This window comes from Chiloscyllium punctatum, chromosome 5, assembly GCF_047496795.1.
Source record: "Chiloscyllium punctatum isolate Juve2018m chromosome 5, sChiPun1.3, whole genome shotgun sequence".
In the NCBI taxonomy this organism is placed as follows: Eukaryota; Metazoa; Chordata; class Chondrichthyes; order Orectolobiformes; family Hemiscylliidae; genus Chiloscyllium; species Chiloscyllium punctatum.
In genome coordinates, this window is record NC_092743.1 from 50413823 (window position 1) to 50440716 (window position 26894).

The window sequence follows — 26894 nt, forward strand, 5'->3', positions numbered from 1 at the left end:
GAGGGGAAGGCCCATAAATTCCCCCTTGTCTCTTTGGGGAAGTGGTGCTGGCCCTTGGAGGGGAGAAACACTCCAGCAGCGCGCCGGTGGCGCTGCCCCTCTCCAGGGGACGAGCCAACGGTGCCTCTCAACTGTCCCGCACCGCGGCCTGACCTACCCAAACCCCCAGGGGTTACAGCAGGGCCTCCTGCTGCCTCGACTCCTCCAGCCCCTGGGGAGGACTTTAATAACCGCATGGGCTGTGGTGCGGGCGACGACGGAGGATCCTCTGCTGGGTCGTTGAACGGTGGAGGGGAGGAAGGTATTTTCATCACTCCTCGCTCCTCCCTCTCAGACTGTTTTTCCAAGGGCCCTGGCCCTGGGGGAGGACCTTTTCCCCGAGGAGCCGGGCGTCCCGCTGTCGGGAGAGGAACGGGGCCCCGAGCCTCTGCCGCCCAACGACCCGAACTCGGGGCGTTCCGGGAAGGGGTGCGCCGAGGAAGGTACCGCCGGTGACCCTGGGGGTGCGGTCGCCGGGGATTTGAGGCCAGGTGGCGGCGCCGGACCAGCCCTCATCCTCTCGGTGGGGGTGGGATCAGTGACCGAGGGCGACCTCCCAGAGGAGGGTTCGGGATTGGTGGCAGACACCGGGGATGACACGGACTCTGTCTGCAGTGACATTTTCGAGTCCCAGGTGCCCCCCACCGATCTCTCCCTCATCCCCCTCGAGGAACTCCGGGAATTTGTCGAGGAAACTTGGGGTCGCCATATAGAGCCCAACTGGCACTCGACCGCTGGAGCTCTTTTGAAAGAGTTTACTGGTCAGCCCATGCTGCTCGCCAGGCACCTGGGCTCGACATCAACGAGCGAAAGCGAGTCAGGAACTTCCTGGGGGCACTCCTGGTGAGGGCGAGGGAATTCTGTGCCCCTCCCCCGTCCTCCCAGTAAATGTATATATCGGTTTTTAGCTGTACTGGTGGTGGTTGCACAACGCTTCCGACATGGAGACAACTATAGCCAGCCTCAACATCAACGGCAGCAGGGAGTCGCAGCAGGGAGTCACAGCGCAGATTCCAGACCCTATCGGTCCTCCGGGAGGGGAGGTATGTGGTGTGCTTCCTGCAAAAAACCCACACTACCCCAGGAGACGAAGCCACCTGGCTCCTGGAGTGGCGAGGGGGGGGGGGTCTACATGAGTCACCTCACCCGCAGATCTGTCAGGGTGGCTATCTTGTTGGCCCCGCATTTTCAAACAGGGATCTTGGGGGTCAGGGAGCCCATGTCAGGCCGTTTGCTTCACCTGACGGTTCGGCTGGGGGGCGCGGTGCTTCACTTGGTGAACGTCTACGCTCCCCGGGCCGGGCCGAGGCAAGCGAGCTTCTTCGGAGAAGTGTCCACTCATCTCGCTTCCATCGATGAGAACCAGTCCGTCGTCCTCGGGGGAGATTTTAACTGCATCCTCGAGGGCAGGGACCACGGCGGTGCCCGCACTGGCTGGGCGTCGGGGAAGAGGTTGGGGGACTTGGTCAAGTCCTTTGAGCTGGTGGACATCTGGCGGAATCTCCATTCCGAAACCATCGCCTTCACCTTCGTGAGGCCTGGGGTCGGAGCGTCCAGAATTGACCGCCTGTACGTTTCGCGGGCGTACGCCTCCTGTTTTCCGAAGACCTCCACGCGGCAGGTGTCATGCACGGACCATCACCTGGTGTGGGCGGAACTCCTTCCGTTCGGCGCCAGGCTCGGCTCCGCATACTGGCCCTTTAACAACCTGCTGCTGGAGGACGAGCGGTTTCGGGACTCGTTTCGTCGTTTCTGGGCCGGCTGGAGAAGGAAGCAGGGAAGCTTCCCCTCCCTGAGGCTATGGTGGGACGTGGGCAAGGCTCATGTCCACGTCTTCTGTCGGGAGTACGCGAGGGGGTCGACCAAGAGGCGGAAATCCAGGATCGGGGAGTTGGAGAGGGAGATGCTCGACCTGGAGTCACGCCTCTGTCAGCCCGACGCGGACCCGGCCCTGCGCAGGGTGTACGAAGAGAAGAAGGCCGCGCTCCGGGACCTGCAGCTCGTCGGGGCTCGGGGTGCGTACGTGAGGTCATGGATCCAGCTCCTCCAGGAGCTGGACCGCGGCTCCCCCTTCTTCTACTCACTGGAGAAAAGGCGTGGCACCTGTCAGCAACTCCTGGTGCTGCTGGCCGACGACGGATCCCTCGTCTCGGATCCGGAGAGGATCAGGGCCCATGTCCAAAACTATTACACGGCTCTGTTCTCTCCGGATCCGTCCAGCGAGGATGCTCGCAGAGTTCTGTGGGAGGACCTGCCGCAGCTCAGCCCGGAGGACGCCGGAAGGCTCGACGCTCCCGTCACTTTAGAGGAGCTGACCGGCGCCCTCGACCGGCTCTCGAGGGGCAAGACCCCGGGGCGGGACGGGCTGACTGTGGAGTTCTTCAGGGCGTTCTGGGACGTCCTGGGGAATAACTACGCACAGGTCCTGGGGAGTGTCTAAATGCTGGACAGCTGCCCCTTTCTTGGCACAGGGCGGTCATCGTCCTGCTGCCAAAGGGGAACCTTCGTTCTTTGAAGAACTGGCGTCCGGTCTCCCTCCTCAGCACGGACTACAAAATCTTCGCCAGGGTGTTGACTTCTTGCCTGGCCTCCGAGCTGGCCCACATGATTCACCTGGACCAGTCCAACACGGTCCCGGGCCGGAGGATACACTACAACGTCCACCTGGTCTGGGACCTGATCCAATTGTCGATGGGCTGGTCTGCCAGGCGCCTTCCTGTCTCTCGACCAGGAAAAGACGTTCGACAGGGTCGATCATGAGTACCGGCTCGGGACTCTGCGGGCATTTGGGTTCGGGACGCAGTTTGCTGCCCGGATCCGACTTTTGTACGCTGCCGCAGAGTGTCTGGTTAAAGTTAACGGGTCCCTGACGGCGCCCCTTCGCTTCGGGAGAGGAGTGCATCAAGGCTGCCCCCTGTCCGGCCAGCTATATTCCCTGTGCGTGGAGCCTTTCCTGCGCCTCTTGCGGAGGAGGTTGTCGGGGCTGGTTCTGCGCGGCACGGGCACGGGAGTGGTCCTCTCGGTCTACGCCGACGTGCTCCTCACTTTCACCGACCCAGCTGACCTGGGGAGAATGCGCAAGTGCCAGGCCGTGTACTCGGTGGCGTCTTCCGCCAGGATCAACTGAGCCAAATGTTCCGGACTACTGGTCAGTCTGTGGCGGGTGGACTCTCTGCCGGAGGAATTACGGGGGTTCAGCTGGAGTACCACCCATCTCCTCTACCTGGGGGTCTACCGCAGCCCGGCTGAGGAATCCTGGCCAGCCAACTGGCAGGAGCTGGAGGCCAAAGTCTCGGCTCACCTAGGCCGCTGGACAGGACTGCTCCGAGTGCTATCTTACAGGAGTCGAGTGCTGGTCATAAACCAGCTGGTGGCTGTCTTGCTGTGGTACCGGCTGGTCACTTTGGTCCCTCCTCCTGGCTTTGTCACTGACATCCGGAGAACGTTGGTTGACTTCTTCTGGGACAAAAAGATACACTGGGTCGTCGCGCAGGTTCTGAGTCTCCCTATCGAGGAGGGCGGTCAGTCGCTGGTGTGCGTCGGCATCCAGGTCGCGACGTTCCGCCTTCAGACCTTGCGGCGATACCTTTACGTCGAGCCTCCTCCTAGGTGGTGCGCCCTGGCGACGTATTTTTTCCGCCAGGTGCGTAACCTCAACTACGACACGCAGCTCCTGTTCGTCGACCGTGACGGCTTGGAGGTCTCCCTCAAGGTGCTGCCTGTCTTTTACCAGGACCTGATCACTGTCTGGAACATGGTCGAATCGCGTCGCGCCTACCCTCCGGCTGGAGTAGCGGCTGTCGTCAGGGAGCCGTTGCTCAGGAATCCGCACCTCCGTACTCGCGGGTTCGAGTGGCTGTCGGAGGGGAGGGCCGTGGCGGCGAGGGTGACCAGGGTCGGGGACGTGCTGGGTGCCGGGGGCCTGGGCTGGACGCTGCCGCAGGACATAGCTAGCAGGGCAGCGGTAGACGTCCGGTACGTGGCCACCGCCATCCGGCGCCTTAAAACGGCGGTGCTCGGACCCGACGTAGTGCACCGATTGGAGGACGCTCAGGTGTGCGGTGGGATCCCGTCCGCGCTCACCCCGGCCCGGACGGAATTTCACATTGGCCCCAAGGTCCCGTACTTCCCGCGGGAGCCTGTGCCCCACAACCTGAGCTGCCTCCGGAATTTTAATTTTGTTGCTTTTAGGGACATAAAAAGGAGGGCCCTGTATCGACTGCTGCTGCACACCGTCCACCTCTTCTCCCTCATCCACCGTCCGGACACGCCTTGGCATGCCCATTTGCCACCGGGCGGCGGAGATCCCCAGTGGAGGGCTCTCTACGCGGGAGTCCTCCCCCTTTCTCTCGGGGATCTGGGGTGGAGGGTGCTGCACGCAGCAGTCCCCTGCAACTGCAGATTGTGGTGGTTCACGGACTCCCAGCCCAACTGCTTGTTCTGTGGCGCTGGGGAGTCCGTGGACCATGTATATATTGGGTGTGGGCGTTTGCACTCCCTTTTTGATTTTCTCAAAAACCTTCTCCTCTGCTTTTGGTTACACTTCAGTCCCACGCTCCTGATCTTCGGGCACCCGGTACGGAGGAAGGAGGGCAGGTCCGAAGACCTCTTCGTGGGTCTGCTCCTGGGCCTGGCCAAACTGGCCATCAACAGGTCCAGGCAGCGGGCCGTGGAGGGGGTTGATAGGGCCGACTGCCTGCCCCTCTTCCGGGGTTACGTTAGAGCCCAGGTGTCCTTGGAGAAGGAGCACGTGGTGTCCACCAACACCCTGGAGTCGTTCAGGGAGAGGAGTGCATCATTTCTCCCTCCGCCTCTATTTTGATTTAGTCCCTACCCTCCCCTTCACTGTTTGAACACACAGCATTGCCCTTTGATGTGAAGGCCACTGCTTGTCACTGGCCACTCGGGTGTGTTTTCCTATCTTCCTGGTGGTGGCAATTGAATAAAGATCCATACACCTTGTGTCTCTCATACCTGCACACACACGCAATAGGTGCTGGGGAAAAATAAGCACTACCGCAGGTGTGTCAGAGGCTCTGCTCACTGTTTTAAAAAAAGTGAAACAAGAGAGTGTAGGCGGTAGTGTGGGGGTAATTAAGCGAGGGGGGAAAAAAAATAAACCAGAATGTCAAATACTCTGTTCACTCTGAAAGCTGGCTCTGAGGGAGTGTCAGTCTGAAGGACTTTCCACAAAGGGTGACTTGGTGAGGGATACCAGTTTCTGTGGAGTTATTTCAGTGGTGTTGAGAGAGAGAAGTACACTCCTGAAGAAAACGAAAAAGAAATAAGAAAAGAAAAAAAAAATAAACAGGAGTGTCAGAGGATCTGTTCACTCAGAGCCGGTTCTGAGGAAGCCAGACTAGTGTCAAGTACTAGGCATGTGTAAATAAAGTGTGACTGGGAAATGGGATACTGGCCTTTGGAGTTATTTCAGTATGTTTAATACATTTGCTGATGACACAAAGATACATAGGAAAGTAGTTTATGAAGTGTTCATAAGATGATTGCAAAAGGATATAGGCAGTTTAAGGTGGTTAGTGGACAAAAAAAAAAATTGGCAGGTAGACTATGATATGGGAAAATATGAACTTATCCACTACGGATGTTGCCTAGTATGAAGGGAAGGTCCTTTGAGGAAAAGCTGAGGGACTTGAGGCTGTTTTCATTACAGACAAGGTTGAGAGGTGACTTAATTGAGACATAAGATAATTAGAGGGTTGGATAGGATGGACAGCGAGAGCCTTTTTCTTTAGATGGTGATGGTTAGCACAGGGGGACAGAGCATTAAATTGAGAGGTGATTGATATATGGACAGATGTCAGAGGTAGTTTCTTTACTCAGAGTAGGAGGGGCACAGAATGCACTGCCTGCAACAGTAGTAGACTTGCCAACTTTAAGGGCATTTAAATGGCCATTAGATAAACATATGGATGGAAATGAAATAGTGTAGGATAGATGGCCTTCAGATTGCGCCAACCTGTGGAACCAACATCAAGGGCTGAAGGGTCTGTACTGCGCTGTAATATTCTATGTTCTATGGTTGAAGAATGAAAAAGCAGTATACTATTTAAATATAACTCAGATGTACAGAGGGATCAGTGTCCTGGTACGTGAATCATAATATTTTCTTCTTTATTTTTTTCCATGGATGCATGCATTGCTGGCCAGGCCAGCATTTATCACCCTTAACTGCTCTTGAATTGAATGACTTGATGGGCCATTTCAGAGTCAACCACATTACTGAGGATCTGAAGACACATGTAGGCCACATCAGATTAGTATGACAGATTTCTTTCCCCACAGGATTGTAGGGAACTCTAGGTCACCTTCTACACTGGGGAAATGAAGTGCAGACTGGGTGACTGCTTCTCAGAACAGCTGTATTGTGTACATATAAAATACCCCAGCTTTCACACACCACCAAATTCCCTCATTAACATTGCTGTTCCATCCTCTTTGGGCATACTCATTTATTTAATTATTACACTGTTTCTCATCGTAGTGTAGGAAAGTAATTCTAACCTTACAGTGGTGCTAATAAAGGGGGTTGAAACATCTCAGTTCAGGGAGTAGTCCTGGGGTTTTAATGAACTGTGTAGCTTGGATCCACCCAGATCATTTGCTTAATAACTGAGCAATCAACCACAAAAAAACATTTCTACATTTAACCAAATGAGTTCTCCCAACAAACCTAGGAATTTCCCCACAACTCATCTCAGCTGGAAACATCACCATGAATATAAAGAAAAAGGGAAATGATGGGGATTTCTCTTTGGTTTCTGTATAATCTATCCACAGCTAATAATACGGATTCAGCTCATCTCAAAACTTTGGTGAAAGGCATTGCAGTGTGTGTTGTGAAAATGAAATGAATCAAAATAGCTACAAACTAGGATCAATAATTTGCATTTTTTACAGAAGTGATTCTTTTTCTAATAATGACAAGTGAAATGGAATGAAGCAAATGTGAAAACTAGTTGAGTGCTCCACAGGGTCACAGAATGCTTACAGTAAATAGGAGGACAATCAGACCATTATATTTGCTGGCTGTCTAATTTACTTGGTGCCAATCCTCCACGATTTCCCATAATCCTGCACGCTTTTCCTTTTCAGGTAATAATATAATTCCCTTTTAATTACCTCAGTCAACATATTCCAGATTGTAATCACTATTGTCAATGTTTGGTGAAAATCAATTTCTTTAAATTTGTGCCCTCTTATTCTCAATTCTTCCAACTGAAGTTTTCTTCCTCATCAACTCTGCCCACATCTCTTATGATTTTACATACATCTATTCCATCTCTTTTCAATGAGCAGCTGTAGGATAAATCTTTTTAGGAAGAGTGAACAGCCAGAGGTCACTGCTCGGAGTGACATAGCTGAAAAGGGACGATGAGGTGACTGAATAAAGAGTTTAGGGAGTAACCAAGTACTGAAAAGCAAGACCTCTAATGCAATAACTTCAGGGTTAGATCAAGGACCAGGTGCTGAGTACAGAAAAAGGAAGATAGAACAAATAAACAAATGGCTGGAGAAATGATGTAGGCCAAATGTTTTAGATTTCTTAGGCAGTTGAAAAATGTGTAATGAGTTATGCATTAGCAGGACTGGGACTAAATATGCTCAAGGGGAGATTTACTAGTGTTTTTGGGGAGCATTTAAACCAGGAGAATGGAATTCAGTTATGAGAATTGAAAAGGCTGTAGAGGAAAGTGAAAGACACAAGAAACAAAACACCAATACGCAAGCAAGTGTCACAGGACAGAATGATTCTGTATTAAGATTTGGAATAGGCGGGTTGTCTTCTGAAGGAATGTTGGACAGGCCCAGTTTGCATTGTGAGGTTTGGAAAGGTAAGAGACAACTTGATTGAAACTCAAGATCCGGAGGGTGCTTGATAGGGAGACAGACCATAGAAATGATACAGCACTGAAAGGGGCCATTTGGCCATCTTGTCCATGCTGACCCAGATATGGAGAAGACATTTACACTTTTTAGGTGAATTTGGAGCTAGGATGTCACTTTAAAAATAAGAAACCACTTGAGGGGGAGTATTTTCTCAGACCATGGCCTTTATCAGAACAGCACTGGAGTACAGAAGTGAAGATAAGTGCTTCAATTGCATAGAGAGAGAGAAAGAGAGAGAGAGAGAAAGAGAGAGAGAGAAAGAGAGAGAGAGAGGCAAAAAAATTTTTAGGATACACTGTCCTAATAGAAGAGGATGAAAACACTGGGTTTATATTCTCTAGAGATTAGAAGGATGAGAGGTGATTTCAATGAAACATATGAAATTCCTAAAAAAAGGACAGACAAAGGAGATGCAAGAAGGGTATTTCCATCCGCAGGGAGGAAGCTACTTAGAGCTGCAATGAGGATGAATTTCTTTACTTGGGGAGGTAATGGCTTACTGGTATTATTGGTGGACTATTGAGCCAGAGACTCAAATAACGTTCTGGGGACCCGGGTTCGAATGCCGCCAAGGCAGTCGGTAGAATTTGAATTTAATTAAAAAGAAATCTGGAATTAAGAGGCTAATGACCATGAATCCATTGTCGATGGTTGGAAAAACCCAGCTGGGTCACCAATGCCCTCTAGGGAAGGAAACTGCCATTCTTACCTGGCCTGGCCTAATGCGACTCCAGACCCACAGCAATGCAGTTGACTTCTCAGGCAATTAGGTTTGGGTAATAAATGCTGCTGAGCCAGGGACACCTTCACTTCATGAAAGATTTTTTAAAATCCTTAGTAGCCACACACGCAGATGACAAGTAACATGAATTCAACTGGGACAAAACTACCATTATAGGGCAAGCCAAACAGAGAACAGCCAGGGAATTCCTAGAGGCATGGCACTCATCCACAGACTCTAATCAACAAACACATCGACCTGGACCCAATATACTGGCCACTACAGCGGACAGCTGGAACTGACAACCGGAAGCGGCAGAGACAGGCCACTATAAATGCCGGAGGAAACATCACAGAAGCGCTTCACAGGAGGCTCCCAAGCACTGAGGATGTCACCTAGACAGGGGACGAAACGTTCGCAAGACAAATTCCCAGCTCGGCGAACAGAACCACAACAATGAGCACCCGAGCGACAAATCTTCTCACAAACTTTGAAGATTTTTTAAAAACTCAATAAAGTACTGATTCTTTGGAATTATCCACATCAGATGGCCACTGGAGTTTCATCATTGAGTATATTCAAGATAGCATCTAGAAATCTGGTGATCAATAATGACACCAAGGGGATTTCATGGCAAATTTATGAGCGGTTGATAATTAGCCTAGATCTATAATGGCTGAGGCAGCTTGAAAGGACTGAAAGGCTTATTCCTGCTCCTTTGTTCTTCCTTCTTTTCTCTAACAGAAACAGTTCCAATCTTTCCACATAAGTCAAATTCATCATCCCTGCAACTATTCGAAAGAACTGTATTCTAAATAAGCTTGGCCTCAGTAAAAGGTGTTCACCCCAACACCTTTAACACTGGCATCCAACAAATACTAAAAATTGCCCAGATATGTTTTGCCCACTTACACAAGCACAAAAAGGCACAGAGGTGCCTATTTCACACCTATGATCAACAAAGTGACACTGTATTTGTATGGTTCTTATGTCAACAATCTGCTTGCCAATGCTCAGTTTGGGTTCCACCAAGTTCATTCTGATCTTGGCCCAAACATGGACCAAAGAGCTGAACTCAAGAGGAGAGAGCGATTGCCCTTGACATCAAAAGCAGCATTTGGATGTGTATGACATTCAGGAACTTGAACAAAATTCCACTTGCTGGAGTCATATCCAACACAAAGGAGATGGTTGTTCTTAATGGAGGCCAGCAATCTTAGCAGAAATTCCTCAGATTAGTGGCCCACTTATCTAAGTTGCATCATTAATGACCTTCCCTTCATCATAAAAGGTCAGAAAGTGGAGAGTGTTTTTGACCGATTATCTTGTATACTGTACCAGATGCATCTCCTCAGCTACTGAAGTAGTCTGTATCCATTGGCAGCAAAGCCTGCACAACATTTTGACTTAGGCTGACAAGTGGCAAGTAACATTTGTTCTAAATAAGTGCTATGCAATGACCATCTCCAAAAAAAGAAGAGAATTTGCCTTTGATTTTCAAAGGCATTTCCTTTGTTGATTCTCCAATTATCAACATTCTAGGGATTACTATTGACCAGAAACTGGACCAATTATATTAATACTGTGGCAGCAAGAGCAGGCCAGAGGCCAGGAATTCTGCAGTGAGTAACTCACCACCAATGAATAACCCCTGCCCCAAATGTTGTGGCCATCACGGAAACATGGATAGATGAGGGACAGGAATAGCTGTTGGAGGTTCCTGGTTACAGATGTTTCAGTAAGATTAGGGAGGGTGGTAAAAAAGGAGGGGGGGGGTGGCATTGCTAATTAGAAATGGTATAACGGCTGCAGAAAGGAAATTTGAGGGGGATCTGCCTCTGGAGGTAGTATGGGCTGAAGTCAGAAATAGGAAAGGTGCAGTCACCTTGTTGGGTGTTTACTATAGGCCCCCCAATAGCAGCAGAGATGTGGAGAAACAGATTGGGAAACAGATTTTGGAAAGGTGCAGAAGCCACAGGGTCGTAGTCATGGGCGACTTCAACTTCCCAAATATTGATTGGAAGCTCTTTAGATCAAGTAGATTGGATGGGGCGGTGTTTGTGCAGTGTGTCCAGGAAGCTTTTCTAACGCAGTATGTAGACTGTCCAACCAGAGGGGAGGCCATATTGGATTTGGTACTCGGAAATGAACCGGGACAAGTGGTGGGCTTGTTAGTGGGTGAACATTTTGGTGATGGTGACCACAATTCTGTGACTTTCACCTTGGTTATGGAGAGAAATAGGTGCGCACAACAAGGTAGATTTTACAATTGGGGGGAAGGGAAATTACGATGCTGTAAGACAGGATTTGAGGAGCATACGTTGGGAGCATAGGCTGTCAGGGAAGGATGTGGTGGAAATGTGGAACTTTTTCAAAGAGCAGATACGAAATGTCCATGATATGTATGTACCTATCAGGCAGGAAAGAAATGGTCGTGTGAGGGAGCCTTGGTTGATGAGGGAGGTTGAATGTCTAGTAAAGAGGAAGAAGGAGGCTTACAGAAGGTTGAGGAAACAGGGTTCAGACAGAGCAGTGGAGGGATACAGGATAGCCAGAAGGGACCTGAAGAAAGGGATTAGGAGAGCTAAGAGAGGGCATGAAAAATCCTTGGCGGATAGGATCAAGGATAACCCCAAGGCATTTTATGCGTATGTGAGAAACCTGAGAATGACGAGAACGAGGGTAGGTCCGATCAAGGACAGTAGTGGGAGACTGTGTATTGAGTCGGAAGAGATAGGAGAGGTCTTGAACAAGTACTTCTCTTCAGTATTTACGAACGAGAGGGACCGTATTGTTGAAGAGGAGAGTGTGAAGCGGACTGTTAAGCTAGAAGAGATATCTGTTAGGAAGGAAGATGTGTTGGACATTTTGAACAACTTGAGGATAGACAAGTCCCCCGGGCCTGACGGGATATATCCTAGGATTATGTGGGAAGCAAGAGAGGAAATTGCAGTACCGTTGGCAATGATCTTCTCGTCTTCACTGGCAACGGGGGTGGTACCAGGGGACTGGAGAGTAGCGAATGTTGTGCCCCTGTTCAAAAAAGGGAATAGGGATAACCCCAGGAATTACAGGCCAGTTAGTCTTACTTCTGTGGTAGGCAAAGTAATGGAAAGGGTACTGAGGGATAGGATTTACGAGTATCTGGAAAGACACTGCTTGATTAGGGACAGCCAGCACGGATTTGTGAAGGGCAGGTCTTGCCTTACAAGTCTTATTGAATTCTTCGAGGAGGTGACCAAGCATGTGGATGAGGGTAGAGCAGTGGATGTAGTGTACATGGATTTTAGTAAGGCATTTGATAAGGTTCCCCATGGTAGGCTTATGCGGAAAGTCAGGAGGCATGGGATAGAGGGAAATTTGGCCAATTGGATAGAAAACTGGCTAACCGGTCGAAGGCAGAGAGTGGTGGTAGATGGTAAATATTCAGCCTGGAGCCCAGTTACAAGTGGAGTTCCACAGGGATCAGTTCTGGGTCCTCTGCTGTTTGTAATTTTTATTAATGACTTAGATGAGGGAGTCGAAGGGTGGGTCAGTAAATTTGCAGATGATACGAAGATAGGTGGAGTTGTGGACAGTGAGGAGGGCTGTTGTCGGCTGCAGAGGGACTTAGATATGATGCAGAGCTGGGCTGAGGAGTGGCAGATGGAGTTCAACCCTGCCAAGTGTGAGGTTGTCCATTTTGGAAGAACAAATAAGAATGCGGAATACAGGGTTAATGGTAGGGTTCTTAGTCAGGTGGAGGAACAGAGGGATCTTGGGGTCTATGTACATAGATCTTTGAAGGTTGCCACTCAGGTGGATAGAGTTTGTAAGAAGGCCTATGGAGTATTATCGTTCATTAGCAGAGGGATTGAATTCAAGAGTCGTGAAGTGATGTTGCAGCTGTACAGGACTTTGGTTAGGCCACAGTTGGAGTACTGTGTGCAGTTCTGGTCGCCTCACTTTAGGAAAGATGTGGAAGCTTTGGAGAGGGTGCAGAGAAGATTTACCAGGATGTTGCCTGGAATGGAGAGTAGGTCGTACGAGGATAGGTTGAGAGTTCTTGGCCTTTTCTCGTTGGAACGGCGAAGGATGAGGGGTGACTTGATAGAGGTTTATAAGATGATCAGAGGAATAGATAGAGTAGACAGTCAGAAACTTTTTCCCCGGGTACAACAGAGTGTTACAAGGGGACATAAATTTAAGGTGAAGGGTGGAAGGTATAGGGGAGATGTCAGGGGTGGGTTCTTTACCCAGAGAGTGGTGGGGGCAAGGAATGCGCTGCCTGTGGGAGTGGTAGAGTCAGAATCATTGGCGACCTTTAAGTGGCATTTGGATAGGTACATGGATGGGTGCTTAATCTAGGTTTGAAGTTCGGCACAACATCGTGGGCCGAAGGGCCTGTTCTGTGCTGTATTGTTCTATGTTCTATGTTCTATGTTCTAAATCCCACAACGTCTGTTCACCACCTACAGGTACAATTCAGGATTGTGATGGAATATTTTCCATTTGCTTGATGGCTGCAGCACCTATCCGCTCCACCTGATCACCTTCACCCCTACCTTCATTTACCTAACACATTCTCAGCTACTTTCCCCCTCCAGCCCTCCTCCCATTTAACTGTCAGCCCCCTTGCGTCACCCCTTCATTTCTGATGAAGAGCTTTTGCTTGAAACATTGACTCTCCTGCTCCTTGGATGCCATCTGACTGGCTGTGCTTTTCCAGCACAACATTCTTGACGGCTGCAGCTCCAACTCAAGAAGCTTAACATATTCCACGACAAATTGACTGACATCCTGTGCATCACCTTCAACATTCACTCCCTTCACCACTGACATACACTGGCAGTAGTATGTACCACATACAAGATGCACTACTGTGCCTCACCAATGCTCCATGAACAGCCCCTTCGAAATTCATAACTTCTATTACATACAAAGAGTAGGGCAGCAGATGCATAAGAACACCACACATCTATAAGTTCTCTTTCAAGCCACACACACCATCCTGACCTGGAAATACATTTCTAAGAGTTGCTGAATCAAAATCCTGGTACTTCCAAATAGTATTATGGGTTTACCTACACCCCAAGGACTGAATTCATTCAAGAAGTGGAGGTGACAGCGTTGGACTGCAGTAGACAAAAAGTTTTTAAAAAATTATAACACATCACAGCTTGTACTTCCAAATAAACCTGTTGGACTATAAACCAGGTGCTGTGTGATTTTTAATATCAAAGGCAGCTCACCACTTTCACGATGTTAAGGATGAACAACAAATGATCGTCATGCCAACCACAGGCACACACCCGAAGAAAAAAAGTTTGTTAGAACAAGTCTTGGTGGCAAATTTTGCCTTAGGATGTCCCTATGAAGTGACTTGGAATCTTTTGTATTTATTTCACACCCTAAAACAATAAAGTTTTATTATTGACTGAAAGAAAGGACACGAGATTTATAGAAACCACCTAAACAGACAGATGATATTTCAGATTAAAATGACACTAGAATGCAAGGACTCATTATTTGTGAACACTAAATACATCTCTCAATACTGCATTCACTTGTGACCTTAGTTGATGTGCTAATGCTAGACCAAGCTGATCATCTTCAATGCAAAGTGTTGCCAACCACTTAGAAACTAAAACCTTTAAAGCTCTGGTCGTAAATCCTAGAAAGACCATACTCTATGCAAGTCTTACAGGCACATAGGCAATTTCAGTTAATTTTCACAGCAGGAAATTCACCTCATCTAGAAAAAAACAAGATAATCTATAATGGAACATACCAATTATATTCTTCTTATTGTAAACAGAAGGTAAAATGTCAGGTGTGAGCCAAGAGAACCACATACAGTGGAACCTCGATTATCCGAATACCGATTATCCGAAAATTGGATTATCCAAAGATCTCGAAGTCATGATAGAAATTTTACATCAAATACGTGTTTCCAACAGTGATCACATCTTTTGTTTACAGCGATTAAACAGGCACCTTCTCCAAATGACTGACTGCCCACCCTCCCTCTCTCCCCACACTTTCCCTGGAGTTCGACACAGAGGTGACCCTAAAACCCCCATCCCCAGATAATCTCTCCAACATTGTCCTGCACAGGGCAAAGTTCTAACCTGTCAAAAAGTTGTAGTAAAAAGATATGTGTGAGCGGTAGCTGTGTGTGCGTGCGCACGTGTGTGCACGCACGCTGTATTTGCAGACTCACCCCACAAAAGGCAGCAGCAGCAGTCTTGATATTGGTGAACAGCCCAGCATCCCCGGAGACCGTTCTGGGGGCGGGGCCTCGCACGCTGTGCTGCCTTGTCTCCTGAACGAGGAGCAGCCTTTAAAAACTCCGAGCCCCAGACAAAAGGCATTTAAAATCGATTAACCGAATAATCGATTATCCGAACGAAATAGTGCCCGCCCATCATGTTTGGATAATCGAGGTTCTCCTGTATTTACAATTCGGTGCCCAGACAGACAGATAGACTTATTTAATGTTAAAGCATGTCAATAATGTAAGAGAATAAAAGACATAGCCACTTTTCAAAACATTCAAATGTCAAATATTTTCAACTTCTCACATTGACCCCAATTACAGATTTGAAGGTTGCAATCTCAGCTGATGCTGTAAAACATTATCGTTAGAATGATACACACTTGGAGGTGCCACCTTGCAGACAAACTTCTTAATTAAACTCACAGGGCTTAGAAAAACATCCAACCACAATCGTATTAGCAGGATCTAGTATTATTGCTGAACGAACATTCCTCTCAACCACTGTCAACACTTTTGTTTGATAAGTACAGTTGCCAGTTTCCAATGTAACACTAGTGGCTACAACTCACCCAAGAATGCAGCAAGATCCTTTCTTTAATATTTGTTAAGCTGAGAAAAGCAAATGGAAAGTTTCTTTTAAAAAAACTGCTACATAAACATCTACACAACCACCAAGACAAATAATGATCATTTACACAAAAACACTTTTCCCAGAAGTATGCATCTTTACTTATTTTTTGGCAAGGTGTGGTTGGGAGGAAGAAATATAAAGGGTAGAAACTATGATGAGTTTTTGTTTGATAGTGACTGTTGGAGCTATAAGGTTAACTTCGATCTCTGCATTTGACTACTTGCCACCCAAACTACACAAAAACAAAATTCATGGTGCTTCTTTTTTTTAAAATAAAAAGATTAAAGACCTTCAGTTAATCACGATTTGACATTCCCAGTGGTTTTAAATAACAGGTTAACAAAGTGGGATTAGAGGACTTGTCTGAAGTGCAGAAACTGGGAGAGAAGGATCTTTCAACTTAATATTCCTGCTTAATAACATCAAAAGATAAACAATATAACAATCAATGTATAATAATATCAAACAAGTTCCCATAAAACCACAGAAAACATCTCTGTTAAATACACCCATCATGACATGACTCTCCATTTAAAACACATTGTTTCTTTAACTTGAAGAATTATTGATGCAGAAATTTTACCATTCCTTGGCATTTATCCAATAACAAAATTAGCAGTAGTTGAGTTTAAGTTTGCTTACGGAATACTGATAAGCCCATATTTGACAGAACGTAAATAGATTCTTGTCTGCAGGTCAAAATCATTACACACGATTTCCATTGAAATTCTAAACAATTTCCTTTGTGATCCACCTCTAATCATTGACACCAGCTTTTCTGATATCTATCCTTGTCACTTTGTCTAATCCATCCATCCACTTTGCCATGTACCATGACATACATGTCCTCAGTCCCTCTCTCAGCAGCAACAACTTTAGTCCAGGACTCAGCATTCAGATCTACACCTTGCAATCAATGCATAACAAAAAACTGTTCTTTTTGCCTGCAGCCAAAAAGTACTCTTAGCTTAAACAACAGCCAACCTCCTAATCATACTTTCCCCGCACTTGCTGTAATTTCCTCCACCCAATCTCAAGTTTGCAGCATTTTTATAAATCTTTATCTGATCTTTCCTTTCCTGACCCCGAATAAAACAATGATCCATTCAATCCTTAATTCTGCCTCCGTGAACAGTCTTACACTTCGTTCACACTTTTGCACCTATTTGTTTTTAAACAGGCTGCTTCCCCTACCTACTGGGGTAATTGTTCTTGACTCTGCTTTGAATTCTTGCCTCAGCCCTCCTCCCCTCTTAAATATTTCTTTGAATCATTTCAGTTTCTCCAATAATACACTCTGATTTCTCTCCAGACTTAAGCTTTTTTCCTCCAAGTCTAATCTCAGCACTGTCAACAAATCTAAGAGATTTATGCTCGGTGTTAGAAATTACTTAGTAATTTCCTCTAAAGGTCTTCCCTCCACCATTGCAACTGCCCCAAGCTTATAATCTCCTACCTGTACACACCCTGCTTCCACATAAACCAATGGAAGAGTGATGAAAAGGGTCAGTTAAAAGTTAAAACAAACATAACTGGCAAAACAAAGCAACTTAAGGAGGGAATTCCTCAAGAGGAAAGCTGAGGTGAAGCAAGGCATGGTTGTCAATGGTGGAACTGGGAGATCAATAGGATAGAGTTAAAATATTTGCCTGCAGTTCAGTAGACCTACAGAAAAGATACAGCATGGAAAGAAGCCATTCAGGACACCACCTCTCTTCTGGTTTAACAAACTGGAACACCCCCTCCATCTCCCCAACATTCTAAATGCACGTTGCAGCACTTGGTCCACAGCCTTGTAGGTTCAGGTACAGGACCCAAGGTTTCTCTTCAATGAGCGAGGGTTTCCTCCTCAAGCACCGTTTGGGCAGAAAATGCCAGACACCCACCACCCACTAGGTGGAAATGATTTCCCTTATGCCCCCTCTAATCCTTCTACCATTCAACTGACCTCTCCGCTACACCGCAATTAAGTCACCTCTTGGACTCCTCTGTTCCATGCTTCTCAATACCCAACTGCTTATTATGTATTCTCATTTTGTTTGCCCTGCCCAAATGAATAACCTCATATTTCTCCAGGTTGAATTCCATTTGCCACCTTTCCACTCTAATCAAACCATTGATGTCATCCTGCAGTGGACAGCCATCCTTCTTTACCATCAACGATCCAGCTGGATTGTGTATGGTCTGAAAGCTTCCAATCATGTCTTTCCATATTTAAGTCATTAATGAAAACCACAAACAGGAAGGAACCCAAAGCAGAGTCCTGTGAAACATCGTTGGAAACAAGGTAGTCTGAAACAGTAGCAAAGAAATGGAGATGACGACAAGGACAGAAAACACTGCACTCCTTGCTACTGGATTAGTGGTGCTGGAAGAGCACAGCAGTTCAGGCAGCATCCAACGAGCAGCTCGTTGGATGCTGCCTGAACTGCTGTGCTCTTCCAGCACCACTAATCCAGTATTTGGTTTTCAGCATCTGCAGTCATTGTTTTTACTCCTTGCTACTGGCTGACCCTGCTTTTTCAAATGCTTGCTGAGAAAGTTGTGTCAGAGGAAGGTTAGACTATTTGAATGTGGATTTTTTTTTCTCTGTCAGCCAGTAGATGAACTTCACTGATTTGAACACCAACTGAGAATCCCGCTGCAAGAGACCTGTTTAAATCTGAAGGCTGCACCTTGGGAGTGCTATTGCTGCACAATGGAAATTAATCATAGAGTCTGACAAGTTCATGCAAACGAATGGTGCTAGTGGAACCAAAGTGCAACTCAACATAGAAAAGATCAAGCTTCAAAAAAAAAAATTCTGCACAATGCATGTGTATCAGAAGATGCTGCAAAGTACCCCAAGTCTTGCCTCTCCTCTCCCTTCCTGTGTCCTCACGCTTAACAGTCCATGTAATGCCAGTTGAGCACTTTGGATGCATTCCCAAATTGCAGATTTGCAAATACAAGGCACTGACACAAAAAAAATGAGACTCTACCTTTTAGTCACAAGTTACTATTTACATTTTCACTTATTGTATTATTTGCTACTTCTGGATGTTCTACACTCAGAGGAGATATTAAAATGTGAGACACTTTCCAATTCTATTACCAAGGTTCAGAGCTTAAATGCATCCTTCCAAAAGCTTCTATGATTTATATTTGGGGAGAAACTAAAGAGACTTCAGATGACAAAACAAAAAGGACAGCTATTGAGCTGTCATTGTTCAGATAGATGTTGGAAGCATAAAACTTCACCCTTGTATCCTATACTATTAAATCATTTCTGATGGTTCTTGCTGAATTGTTGCACTGCACTATTCAGTCACGGCAGTGAAAACACTCATTAAGCATATCAATTCTGGTATGTTACAAGTAAACAAACATGACCAAATGCATGTTAACAGCTGTAAATATCCCTGCTGTAAAAGGAGTTAATTTGCAGTAATGGAAGCAGAGTTTACCCATAATCACAGAGAATGAATGAAAATGCTCTGTAAAATGTAATCATTAAATTGGAGTTTCATTCTGAGTAAGGACAACCTCCTCATCATTGACATGAAATTGATGGTCACTTTTGTGTTGTTAATAAAACTTCGGGTCTTTCGCACACCCCCCACCCCCGAAAAAAAAAGACAGCTTGAATCATTAGACAAATATTATCCTCTTTGGGACTCAAAAATGAACAGCATGATATAGTCTGACAACTATCCAAGATTTAGGAATATATCTTTTTTCCTCCATGTACTTCTAATGTCTTACACAAGAAAATAATACAATCATCAGGATTTGTTGCAATTGTTTCTTCATTCTTCATTCTTCCAGTGAACAACCTCCTTTAACATAAAGAAGCAAATATAAACAGTTTGCTACTCCAGACTGCTCAAAAAAACTAACGAAAAGTTAGTTTGATTTCTAACAGTCAAGGAAAAAGTACATTTTCCTAATTTTTGTTTTGTCACCTGAAGCTTTTTTTTAGTTTAAGAGAAATCTGAAAAAGCATTCCAATTAACATTGAATTAAGATTCAGGAAGAACCATCAGAAACAATTAATAACACAGGATTCAAGGTTGAAGTTTTATGCTTCCAACTTCCATCTGAACAAATATAGCTCAATAGCTGTCCTTTTTGTTTTGACACCTGAAGACTCTTCAGTTTCAGAGAAATCTGAAAAAAACATTCCAATTAACTTTGAATTATGGCACAAACCAACTGGTTAATGCATTGTCCTGTGCAAAGGAAATCGTGAACTCCAAATACTGATCATGATACCTTTGGATCCAACTTTGAATCGATTGATTTTCCAAACTCTGACCTCATTCGCTACTGAGGGAGCAAAGTATTGAATGAATAAAGTAATAACTTCAATGGTTAGTTTAGAATGACTCAAGGAAATGTGGGTTAGCAATTCAGAGACTCAGGCTTGAAATCCTGCAATGGCAGCTGATGAAATTTAAAATTCAATTCATAAATTTGAAACATGCAAAGACAGTAATGGTGACCTTGAGGACGATCAACAATTGTTTTAAAATCCAATTGGCTCACCAACCTCGTTGTGGGAAAAAAAGCTACCATTTTTACCTGGTCTTTCTTATATGTGAATCCCAACTATCCTATCTACCTGCGACTTCACTTTCAAGGAGCTATGAACCTGCACACCAAGGTCTTTTTGTTCAGCAACACTCCCTCGGACCTTACCATTAAGTGTATAAGTCCTGCTAAGATTTGCTTTCCCAAAATGCAGCACATCGCATTTATCTAAATTAAATTCCATCTGTCACTTCTCAGCCCATTGGCTCATCTGATCAAGATCCTGTTGTAATCAGAGGTAACCTTCTTCACTGTTCACTACATCTCCAATTTTGGTGTCATCTACAAACTTACGAACTGCACCTCTTATGCTCACATCCAAATCATTTATATAAATGATGAAAAGTAGTGGACCCAGCACCAGTGGCACTCCACTGGTCACAGGCCGCCAGTCTGAAAACCAACCCTCTAACACTACCCTCCGTCTTCTACCTTTGAGCCAGTTCTGTATCCAAATGGCTAGTTCTCCCTGTATTCCATGAGCTCTAACCTTGCTTACCGGTCTCCTGGTGAGCAAGGTTAGAGCTCATGGAATACAGGGTATTCCATGAGCTCTTTGTTACTTCAAAAAAAAAACTCAATCAAGTTTGAGAGACATAAATTTCCTCATGCACAAAGCCATGTTGACTATCCCTAATCAGTCCTTGCTTTTCCATATACATGTACATCCTGTCCCTCAGAATTCCCTCCAACAACTTGCCCACCACCGACGTCAAGCTGATTGGTCTATAGTTCCCTAGCTTGTCCTTACCACCCTTCTTAAACAGTGGTACCATGTTAGCCAATCTCCAGCCTTCCAGCACCTCACTTGTGATTATCGATGATACAAATATCTCAGTAAGAGGCCCAGCAATCAATTCCCTGGCTTCCTACAGAGTTCGAGGGTACACCTGATCAGGTTCTGGGGAATTATCCACTTATGCGTTTCAAGACATCCAGCACTTTTTCCTCTCTAATATGGACATTTTTCAAGATGTCACCATCTATTTCCCTACATTCTATGTCTTCCATATCTTTTTCCACAGTAAATACTGATGCAAAATACTTGTTTAGTATTTCCCCCATCTCCTGCGGCTCCACACAAAGGTCTCCTTGCTGATCTTTGAGGGGCCCTATTCTCTCCCTTGTTACCCTTTTGTCCTTAAATGTATTTGTAAAAACCCTTTGGATTCTCCTTAATTCTATTTGCCAAAGCTATCTCATGTCCCCTTTTTGCCCTCCTGATTTCCCTCTTAATAATACTCCTACTGTCTTTATATTCTAAGGATTCACTCGATCTATCCTGTCTATACCTGACATTTGCTTTCTCCTTTTTCTTGAACAAACCTTCAATTTTTTTAGTCATCCAGCATTCCCTATACCTAGCAGCCTTTCCTTTCACCCGAGCAGGAATACACTGTCTCTGAACTCTCGTTCTCATTTCTGAAGGCTTCCAATTTTCCAGCCGTCCCTTTACCAGTGAACATCTGCCCCAATCAGCTTTTGAAAGTTCTTGCCTAATACTGTCAAAATTGGCCTTTCTCCAATCTGGAACTTCAACTTTTAGATCTGGTCCATCCTTTTCCATCACTATTTTAAAACTAGTAGAATTATAGTCACTGGCCCCAAAGTGCTTCCTCATTGACACCTCATTCACCTCCCCTGCCTTATTTTCCAAGGGTAGGTCAAGTTCAAGTTCTGCACCTTCTCTTGTTGGTACATCCACATACTGAATCAGAAACTTTTCTTGTACACACCTAACAAATTCCTCTCCATCTAAACCCCTTAACACTATGGCACACCCAGTTGTGATTTCACATGAAATTTACGTGGCATCTTACAAATCGCAACTTTTAAATTCTTGACCATCTCATTCTATAGTGGCTCATGCATCACAAACCATGCACTGGAAAATTAAGGTTTGCATAAATTGACTTCCTATTTCAAACAATTCACAGAATCACAGTGCAGAAGGAAGGAATTCGGCTCATTGTGCCCGTACCAACTATTACCAGCTCCTGCCTTCTTCCCATATTCCTGCACACCATTACTTTCCAAAAGTTCCATCCAATGCCCCCTCAAATGGCCCAATTGAACCTGCCTGCAGCACACTTCCAAGCAATATATTCCAAACCATAACATGTTCAAATGTTGAGTAGTTCTTTTCACAAATCACTTTTGAATCATTTACACATCACTTTAAGCTTATGTTCTCTCTCATTCTTGTTTCTCTTACAGGTAGAAATGGCTTCAACCTATCTACTGTGTCTAGCTCACCAATGATTTTGAAACTCTCAACCAGATCTTTTCTCAGCCGTCTCTCAAGGGAGAACAGTTCCAATATCTTCAATCCAACATCATGGCTGATATTTTTCATTCCTGGAACCATTCTAGTCTCATCGCGTTTGCTCTCTCTCCAGTTCATAAACATCGTCCCTATAATGTGAAACCCACAATACTTTGGCTGAAGTCTAACAAGTGTCTTGTACAAGTTCAACGTCACCTCTCTGCTCTTGTATTCTATGTAAATCTTCCAGAAAACCTGGAACCCTAGTTTGTTTTATTGAAAAAATATACTTGATTTCTAAAAAAATCATCTAGAATTATAGACATAGGGTCTTTTAACAGTTCTGTACAGTCGTTGCAAAAAAAAAAGCAAACATCATATTGGAATTTGACATTCCTCAGAGCTTCCCTCCAGTTGCATAACAAAGACCTATTCTATTCACACATTAATTTTGAGGTAACAAGAGGGTCTTTCTGGCAACTGAACAGACAGTCATTATACTTTAGCAAAAAGGCCTTAGATGGTGGACTTCCTGCACTGCTGGGGCAAGTAGGTGCCCCAAGTTTCAGTGCACCCCTCAGCATATAGTCTTGGACCTTGGCACATGCCAGTCTGTAACACTGTTAAGGTCAACTCTACACTGGAAGACCAACTAGTTTTGGGCAGAGCAAAGAGTATATTTCACGGAGTTGATGGCCCTCCATGCACAGTCAGTATTTGTCCCAATGTGCATTCTGGAGAATAGCTCATAGAACAGAGTCGTGCGTCACAGAGCTGCTTGGGATGAATCTCGACAAAAACCAAAAACTCTCTCCAGACCTTCATTGCATAGATACATTTGAGAAGAAAATGTGTGACATTCGCTGTCCTTCTGTCCACCCCTTTACCCATCACCTGGGGTGATGTACAATGGCTCAGAGTCAGGGTACACATGACAGATCTCACAGGTAGTGCCCTTCTTACCACCAGCCATCTTGGTGCTTGTTGGAAAGTTCTGACGTAGCATTCTGTCAAGTGACTTTGACAGTCTGTTCAGGGAACCATGTGACAGAATCAACTTTCTCCTTTTCCTGCAATGTGCTGACCATTTTCTGATAGACTTATGGTCAAAGGTGTTTTCCTTTGCAAATTTTTCCATGGGATACAGATGATGCAAAACAGTCCAACTACTTGGAACATTCCATGGCAACGAGACCAGGGCCTAGTCCATATCTTTAGGGACAATTCAAACATCAGTAGGCAGTGACATTTGGTATTTGCATACCGTGGGTCTATATACAGCTTGATGCAGCTATGCACACACATGGGTTATCAGGATGAGGGCAGCGTTGGCTACATCCATTCCCTCTCCTTTATCCAGAGCTTTGTACATGGTGTCCCTGTGGACATGATCTATCTTTGGCTTCCAGACAAAATGGAGGATTGCTGGGGTGACTGCTAAGGCACACATTCTGTGAATGGGCCAGATGTGTAATACATACTACAGTACCAAAAGTACCTCACCTGATGAAATGGATAGGGAGTGGTGCTCCAATCTGTCCAGTTCCTATCTCACCTTAGTGCTACACTTCCCCCAAGTTTTTGTGCACACCCCGGCCCCTCCAAACCACATTCCCAGCACCTTCAGGTAATCTGCCCTGGCAGGGGATAAAGGATTAGTTGGCCCAGTTCAAAAAGGAAATAGCCTCAATCTTGCCCCGATTCACCTTGGCTCCCAAGGCCAGTTCAAACTGGTTGCAGATGCTCATGAGTCTGCGTGCTGACAACAGATCTGAGCAGAAAATGGTGCCGTCATCCATGTGCAGGCAGGATTTGATCTGCAACTTACTGCTGCCTGGGGTAGTCACCTCTCTCAGGCTCACATCCTTCCTAATGGATTCGGCAAAGGTCCCATACAACATACAAATAAGGCAGGACACACTGGGCAATCCTGCCTGACTCCTGATCTGGTGGGAAGCTTTCTGGTTCCCACCTGTTGATTGAGACGATTCTACTGATGTTGGTGTAGAGCAGTTGGATCCAACTGTGGATTCCTTCCCCAAAGCTCATTTTGGCCAGCGCATCCCACATGCAGTTGCGCAATATACTGTCAAAGCCTTCACCTAGCTCAGGCTGATACGGGAGGTGGCCTGGACATAGTCAATCTTATCTCTGAGGAGCACAATGCTCTCAGAGATCTTCCTGCCCAGTACAGCACATGATTTGGTTGGTTGAATCACTGATCCCCAGAGCAGAGAGCCTAGAACACGATGTGTTATTCACTGCTCTCACATCCTTCAATGTACATAGAAATCCAAATCTCTCAGTTCCTGGGCCCTTTTAGAAACATAAACCCTATGTTATGTCCATCTGACCAAGCTGCATCACCACACGCTTCTCTGCTTCCTTATCAACACGTGATGAGTAAAGATATTACACAAAACCTTTCAAGACTCGTGCCCTCTCTCTCAAGTATCATCAATAGCATACCCTTCACCCACTGGAGAGTCGAATTGTAGACACTTGACTGCCACGGTCATCCTCCAGTCGCTGTGCTGTGCTCTAAATACGACGCCATAGCTTCCTTTGCTGATATAATGCAGGTCCACCAACTTCTGATAGGGAACCACATCTAGGATGGACGAGATACTGGAGAAACTGCTCCCCCTGGAACACTCCATAACTGTAAAAATACTGTTTACTGCTCTCTCTCTCTGATTCCGTCTCAGTGCAGATTCTGATATTTGTCCATTGCTGGAGGACGAGGGGTCAGCTACAGAAGAAACACGACATTTTCACAGGAGAACGCCCCCTCCCGCATAAATCAATCTGGAACAGACGCGGCCAGTTCGGTGTCTCAGCGAGAAGCTGTGAACGCCTCGGCAGAGAGAGACAGAGAGCTGTTTTCTCAGTCACTTCCTCACAGGAATTCCCCAAAATTACGGCTCTTCCGCTCTTCAGGATCTGTCACTGCGCAACCTTAACCCGGTCAGAAACCACGCCTTTTATGGGAAATAGAAAAATCTAGTTAATGTCGCTTCTCGTCTTTTTTTTTCTGAAAGAGTCCCCCAAGAATTGTCTTTTACGCAGTGTTAGTACTAATTATGGAAGCGCCCTTGAGATTCCGACAGTCATAGAAAGACTTATTCTGCTCTAGATGTATATCTAGAGGCACAAGCTCTTCTGGGTAAGGTAGTTTTCAATTCGAAGCTGCGAAAGTTATGCGAATGAGTGATGAATACCAGCTGCAGTATGTAGATCCGCGGTGCCATTTCATTGAAAGTGATTCCGACGCATTTATCAGTACTTCCCTAGTTCCGCGCGAAAACAATCTTTACTCGGAAGAAAGCAAATTGCAATGGCAGCAGTACTCCTCAACAACAAAATGCATTTGTATCCCGTTTTGCACTGCCGCCTGGTGTCCTGCAACTTTCTAAAGCCAATGAAGTGTCCATTTGTTTTTGGAAGTTTGCTTACTATTGTAATTTAGGGAACGAACAGACCTGGCCAAAGAGAGTTGGGGCCAGGTCAATTAACTGGTTGATTAATCAGCCAGTTTGGTTAACTGGTAATAATTTGCAAACCAAAATATTCCAATAAATTGCAGAGGTCCACAAATTGGCAGGTTATGTTTGAAATATGCCAGCTACGGATCCCTTTCTTGTAGCAGATAGTGGCAATAATTATTTGGTGTGAATTGAGGGCAATACTGAGGAGAGGGGTCTGTGAGAAACAAAGCCCACTCACTTCAATAGTTTCAGTCCGAGACAAGATCTGAATCAGTAGTGCCATTTATTTTACACTTGCAAGTGGGTGTGATGTCCACTGTCTACAAGGCAAGGGACATACACACACCAAATTCAATTCATACACAACATTTATATGATTTGATGTCTATTGTTTTACACTGCTCCCTCCCCTGTTTACATCGTCCACTTCCCTAAAACCGGCCCCCATTACCCCTGTTTATCTCTTGCCTTATCTGGCCTTGTCTGTGACAAAATGCTTATTCCTGGCCTCACAAGGCTGTTTGACCTCATCCTGCTGTAGGTCATTGTTAGGCATATTCTTTCTTCATCATTATCTACCCCCTTCACTTGTGCCTTTCCCGAGGCCGTTCTGATCCCTATGACCCTTTTAATTGGGGTTTGTTCCTGTGTTTTTGTAAAAGTGGGAAGCACATGTTTATATCTACTGTTTGTACAGGCGTATCAAGCTTAACTTCATCCCCTCACAACATCTTATCTACTTGCCCATAATGTCTACCTTCTGACATACAGTTTTAGCTAATACAAAAACAATTATATATTTCCTCCACATCGTTTCCATTCTTGTTGACTCAGCTCTTGGCTAAAACAATTACACACTGGTGTGAGTTCATTTTACTTTGTAAGATGGAATTGCAGAAATGCAGAAGTAACATTAATTTACCGATATCCCACAGGTCTAAACTTTTAATTGAAGTTGATGTTAAGATAAAGTTAAAAATCACACAATACCACGTTGTAGAGCAGCGCTC

At 45.6% G+C, this 26894-nt stretch overlaps 1 protein-coding gene across 3 annotated transcripts in view; it reads right to left on the reverse strand.

Moving 5' to 3' along the window:
• The window catches only part of ripk2 (receptor-interacting serine-threonine kinase 2), a 66376-nt gene extending 40810 nt beyond the window's left edge, over positions 1-25566 (reverse strand). The window contains exon 1 of one of the 3 annotated variants that reach the window (XM_072570285.1): positions 24866-25566. In XM_072570285.1, coding sequence (XP_072426386.1) covers positions 24866-25056 — 191 coding nt within the window. In that variant the 5' untranslated portion in view covers positions 25057-25566. Of the gene's footprint in view, positions 1-15496; positions 15516-24865 lie in introns of those variants that run through there. The other 2 variants (XM_072570286.1, XM_072570288.1) reach the window with 2 other exon arrangements.
• Positions 25567-26894: the final 1328 nt, after the last annotated feature.